The sequence below is a fragment of the Lutra lutra genome, chromosome 18 (assembly GCF_902655055.1).
Source record: "Lutra lutra chromosome 18, mLutLut1.2, whole genome shotgun sequence".
NCBI lineage: Eukaryota > Metazoa > Chordata > Mammalia > Carnivora > Mustelidae > Lutra > Lutra lutra.
The window spans coordinates 15,650,092-15,656,124 of NC_062295.1; the positions used below are offsets into that span (position 1 = coordinate 15,650,092).

Genomic DNA, 6,033 nt, shown 5'->3' on the forward strand with positions numbered 1-6,033 from the left:
TGGGAACTGAGTTACTGACTAGTCAAGAAAGTTCCTCAAAGAGTGCTGGATACAACCCAGACTTACCAAAGTTGTCTGCCTCTGGGTCATTTGTTCCTAAACCTTAAGTAATTTGGAAAGAAAGAAAAAAAAATGACACATTATACCAGAGTAACAAGTTCTCTTGGATATTTCAGGGAATATTTCAGGGAAATTGAGGAAATTGTCTACTTTTTAAATTTCTGAAACCTGCTAATCTAAGGGGGAGAGTATGCAGAATTTGCATGAATATTTAAGATAAAGGTTGAGAGTTCCATTAGGTTTCAGGCCAAGGGAAGCTGCTAGAGTCAAGGTCCAGAGCTTGGGGAGGGCTAAATATTCACCCTCCTCCCTGAGCAGAGACAGTGAGGTGAGAAACTCTGGGGAGCGTGTGAGTGTTGTATTTCTCAGCATGGAGTGCACATTCTTCATGTTTGGGGCCCATGACAGAGCCAGGTCACAGGTATCTGGCTCCCTGTGACAGTTTTCCTGCAGAGCAGAGGTAGATGTGACCCTCCAAAACATGAGACCTGAGGGCCTGGGTCTCCTGACCCCGGCAGCTGCTCAGAAACCAAGCAAGAGCCATTGATCCTTCAGGAACCGCATCGGGCCCTCGGAGGTGGAGAACGCCCTGAGCGAACATCCGGCGGTGGCTGAATCAGCTGTGGTGAGCAGCCCGGACCCGATTCGAAGGGAGGTAAGGAGGACACAGAGGTCATTGTGTCAGTGTGTGGGCAGTAAGGCAGGTGCAGGGGAAGATTCCTGTCTCCCCTGCCTGGGACCTAGTGTGGAGGGAGGCCCAGGGAACGTGTATGCGCATTTACACCGTGTGGTCAGCAGAGGGCACTGTGGCCTCCCTTGTGTGTGAGGCATAATGATGCTTGTGAATGTGGCTTGCTGCTGGGTTGCCTCTTTGTTTTGTTGACTGTTGACTTTGCTGTGCAGAAGCTTTTTTTTTTTTTTTCCCCTCTTTGAAGTCCTTTATTCTTAGCAGTTCCCGTCACTGGTTCACCAAGCTAGAGCTCCCCACAGTGAGCAGGACTCCATTCATCTTTCCTCCATATTGTAACCTTGCCCTCACGTTCAGACCTGGGTTTGGGCCGAAAAGGTTCAAGAGGTTGCACTCCGCGGCAGGGAGCGAGGGCCGCCCTTGGCATCAGCCTTGTCTGGTTCCCGGGCAAACACCCTGGCAAGTTCAGGGAGAGGCAGCCCCACAGGGCGATACGTAGGACGGAAGACGCAGCGTAGGGTTCCAGGCTTCCGGGGGGCAGGGGCAAGGCACATTACACAGAGGCCTCTGCAGAAAATCCAGGCCATTCTCTGCCTCTCAACATGCATTTTCTCAGCTGTCACTGACTCTGGATCTCCGCCCCTGGTCTACAAGAAACCACAACCCGTGTGCCCCCAAAGACATTTTCGTTCTCCCCTCAGATCTTGATGAAGTCCCAAAAGTTCATTTTCACTTTTGTTTCCTTTGTCTTTGGAGACATATCTTGAAAGAAGTTGCTGTGGCTGATATCGAAGAGGTTACTGCCTATGTTCTCCTCTAGGATTCTGATGGATTCCTTTCTCACGTTGAGGTCTTCTCTCCATTTTGAGTTTATCTTTGTGTACGGTGTAAGAGAATGGTCGAGTTTCATTTCTCTACATATAGCTGTCCAGTTTTCCCAGCACCATTTATTGAAGAGACTGTCTCTTTTCCACTGTATATTTTTTCCTGTTTGGGCTCCTGCTGCCCATGTCCTAGTTACTGTACCCTTCCTGCCTGCCGGCTCATTTCCCGCTCACTGCAACCCCATTAATTAAGGACTCTGAGACCCTCTTTTACAGAGACAGTAACAAGCATAAGGAGATTAAATAAGTTGCCTGATCACAAAGCTCTAAAGTGGTGGAGCCAGAATGGGAACCTGAGCAGCCTGGCTCCAGAGCGTGCATTCGTTGATTCACTGTGTATTGAGCACCTACTGTGTACGAGGCCCTGTGCCCTGTAATAGCGACATAAATAATATCAACAGAGTTAATCACCACCATATATTGAATGCCCACAGAACTCTATGTACAGTAATAGTGAAAATGGTGATGATAGGCGTACCTGGGTGGCTCAGTCAGTTAAGCATCTGCCTTTAACTCGCATCATGATCTCAGGGTCCTGGGATCGAGCCCCGAATCGGGCTCCCTGCTCAGCGGGGAGCCTGCTTCTCCCTTTCCCCCTGCCTCTGCCCAGGAGTTGTGCTCACTCTCTCTTAAGTAAATAAATAAGATCTCTTTTTAAAAATAAATATAAACTTTATTTAACATAATGTTTAGTAAAATAAGTTCAGTCTTTAAGAAAAAATGCTGATGACAATGATAGGAATAAAAATCAGTTTAAACTAGCTTCATGGTTTATATGACTGACCTCAATGAATCTTGGCATCCATGCCCTGAGGAATGAAGCTGTGCTGTCCCCACATCACAGAGAAGGACATGGAGTGTAAGACAGGTGAAGTAATTTTCCAGGCAAAGAGTAGAAATTGGAAGTGTGGAAACTGTTCCTATTCTCTTCCAGAGGCTCAACTGTCAACTTGTTTTTCCATTTACTTAATAAACATTTACTTTTTAGACTATACACTTGGTTGCCGCCCACCCTGAGCCTCCACTCTGGTTCTGCACTGCAGGTGGTGAAGGCATTTATTGTTCTGACCCCAGAATTCCTTTCCCATGACCGGGATCAGCTCATCAAGGAGCTTCAGCAGCATGTGAAGTCAGTTACAGCCCCGTATAAGTATCCCAGGAAGGTGAGTAAGGACAGAGGGATAGGATCTGGTCCCCTCCAGTGGGCCCAGGGCTTTGCTGCCCCAAATCTCCTCAGGTGAGCCTTATGTAGGCCATGGAATGAGCGTTTTTCTCTACCAAAGAAGCATTCAACCTAAGGGTTTGGGGGAGATCAGAGAAACCTCTATTCTGTGTCAGAAAACAAAAAGGCTGGCAAGTCAACCCACAGAAGAAAAATCAGACAAGAGCCTAGAAATATCCAAGAAGGTTATTTGTAATCTTTCACAATTTGAAAAAGACATTCAAGTTAACAATTGCCACACTTTTAAAAAACATTATTTGTGGTAAGAAATGTATTCTAAATTGAAGCCCAATACACATATAGATATACAACAAACCAAAGTTAGCAAAATAATATTTATGGTAGCATAGAATACATTCTGAGAGTTTTTACTCTTTCTGTTTTGTTTTCAGTGCCATGTGCAAACCATGAAAATGTCCAACAATAGAGAAATGATTAAATTATTCACGGTACTTAATGCTGTCCTATAATTTAAAAAGATGACACAGATTTTTTATTTGTAATATAAAACATCACAGAAATATCTTATTAAGACAAAAAAGCAGGCTGTGAATAAATACGCATGTTATCTGACTTGTTGAAAAACAACGTTTGAAAGGACACATGGGCCAAAAATTTAACATGTCCTTCTTTTGTACTAATATGTTGCTGTGTTTTCTGGATGTTTACCTTCCAAACATAAAGGTAGACAGGTAATATTTATTGAACTCTTAATGTGTGTGCCAGGCTCTGGACTCAAACTTCACATGTATTATTATTTCATTTAATTCCCCCAAACCTGAGATGGTATAACCATCCACCTTATAGAGTGGAGATGGAGGCTCACAGACTCGCAGTAAATTGCCTGAGGTTGGAGTGAAGAAATGGGCAGAGCTGGAAGTCAAAGCATGTGTCTCAGACAACAGAGTTCATGCTTCGCCTGTAAGGCTGTGCTGCCTCATAGAGAGAAGACAGGAGGATGCGTGCCAGTTAGGAAGGGCCAGATGTTACTGTGTCTTAGCGGCTTCTACTAGGGAAGTATGTTTCTAGCACCTGCCACATGTCCACATGGTCTTCGTGGGACCAGGATAAAAGAGCACCCACCATAGATAACCGCCAGGTGCTATTATAGGAGATGGATGGAGGGGGAGCCAGACTCAGTCCCAGGTGTTCTGTTCGAGGCAGCGTGTCTCACTCCCTCGCACATCTCACTGGTCAGAGCTCATTACAGGACTACATCCAACTTCCTGAGTCAGAGGACAGCCTGACATTCTTGGTGGAGCCTCTTGGGGCCACAACATGGTGCCAGTCCATCTGGGGAACTATGCAGGGTCAGAGGAGGGGCGTGGGATATTGGTAGGAAATGACAGCAGGACTAACTCAGGGTGGGTTTGCTTTATCCTTGACCAGGTGGAGTTTGTCTCAGAGCTGCCCAAAACCATCAATGGCAAGATTAAAAGAAGTGAACTTCGGAAAAAGGAGTATGGTCAGATGTAATCAGCAAAACTCTCAGAAACCACTGAACCATCTTCACCAAATCCCTGGTGCCTCGGTTTCCCCACTGTGGGGAGGATAAGGAAGGGAGTGATTGAGATGGATTTGTAAGAGCATCAGGGGTGCCCACATTCCAGCATTTTTGCTCTTTTAAATTAGTATCAGTTAGTCTCTTGTTTCCAAGTCCACCAGTGAGCACTCAGAATGTGGCCGGGGTAATAAACTGACATTAGCATCCAAGGGGGACTTGTGTTGTGCTTTTACTTTGTAAATGAACTGGTGCTAAATTCTGTCCCTCCAGGATTCTCCCCAGACCCTAGGGCCAGATTCTCCCTCCTTGTTCCAGGGACCTGGGTGACTCCTTCTGTCTGTTCAACAACCAGGACACAGAGGTCTGGGGAGGGACCCTTCCTTGGCATTGGGTGTCCACCTCTGCCTGGCTTGCCCACGCCCTGCTGGAGGGTGAGGTCAGGGTCAGAGGTAGTGAGGTGGCTGGGGAAGGAGGAAGAGGCCAAGGGCAGCCCAGCCTGGTGATTCCACTTACCTGCCAGACCATTCTTCCCAGCTCCATCCAGCATCCCATTGATCTGCTGCTGCTGCTGCTTCCATACCCCCCGCCAGCTCCAGCAGAGCTGTGGGAGGGATCTGCCCTGTGGGGACCCAGGAATCCTGTAAGACGCCTCCAACCCCCTCCACAGTTGCCCAAATCCCAATGTTCCAAGGATCCCCAGAACTCTGTTCCCCAGCCCTGTAGGATCCCTCACTCGCTCACCCTCCCCAGGGCCCAGGAATCCCTCAGTCTAGCCAGGAGCCCAGAGTTCTCCCACAGTTCATGTGGTGCTACTGCCATCTGGAGCCTGAGAGGTGATATGTGCAAAGGGCAGGGCTTAGCACAGGCTTGAAACAGGAGGGCACTGTGGTTGTCACCTGGGCTGCCTTTAATAACTGTGAGATGTGAGACACTGGATCTGGAAAGACTCTTGGCCCATGGAGATGATGACGCCAATGTCTATATGTGCTCAACATGTGGCTTCCTTTTGCCTGTCGCACAGTTATGGACACAGGCTTGGACACTCCCCGTTCACTGAAGGAAAATAGCTCAGGGTCACACACCTGGTAAGCAGGACGGCTGGATCTCAAACTCTAGATTCCTGGTTTGTCTCCAGGGGCTACAAAGGGTTTCGTAGATGGGAGGCTGACACTGGCTTTGGGGAAACATCCTCAACTCCATGACTGATCTCACCTGTTCGAGGCCCCCAAACTCTGTTCCCTGCTTCTTCTTTCCCTGCTCCCGGTTCCAGTTCTAGTCAAGGTGACTCTGGCCATCGTTCATGGAATTCCCTGGTCCGCCTTATAGGCTGGGCCTCTCTCCTGTTCACTTTTGGGCTAGTCTGACGCACCCCTTCCATAGCTGGTCTCTCCTTCTACAACCAGGACAGCCCAACTCTGGGGCTCTTGAGGTGGACAGCAGCATCTAAACAGAATTTAACACTATTGTTTTGTTATCCTTGTTGTTGGCTTGTTTTTTATGGTTTCTTTATCTTTATGGTAAAGATGTTCTCCTAAGTGAGGGTGGCTGGAGTGGAGGGGAGGTGGGAGGGATGGGGTGTCTGGGGGATGGACATTGTGGGGGGGTATGTGCTATGGTGAGTGTTTGAATTGTGTAAGACTGAATCACAGACCTCTACCCCTGAAACAAAAAATAC

The 6,033-nt window shown here is 47.7% G+C and overlaps 1 protein-coding gene across 1 annotated transcript in view; it reads left to right on the plus strand.

Annotated features, from left to right (window-relative positions):
* Positions 1-4,571, plus strand: part of ACSM1 (acyl-CoA synthetase medium chain family member 1) — a 48,194-nt gene extending 43,623 nt beyond the window's left edge. The window contains exons 12-14 of the mRNA XM_047713934.1: positions 616-715; positions 2,676-2,795; positions 4,244-4,571. Of these exons, the coding sequence (XP_047569890.1) occupies positions 616-715; positions 2,676-2,795; positions 4,244-4,330 (307 nt within the window). The 3' untranslated portion in view covers positions 4,331-4,571. The remainder of the gene's footprint in view (positions 1-615; positions 716-2,675; positions 2,796-4,243) is intronic.
* Positions 4,572-6,033: the final 1,462 nt, after the last annotated feature.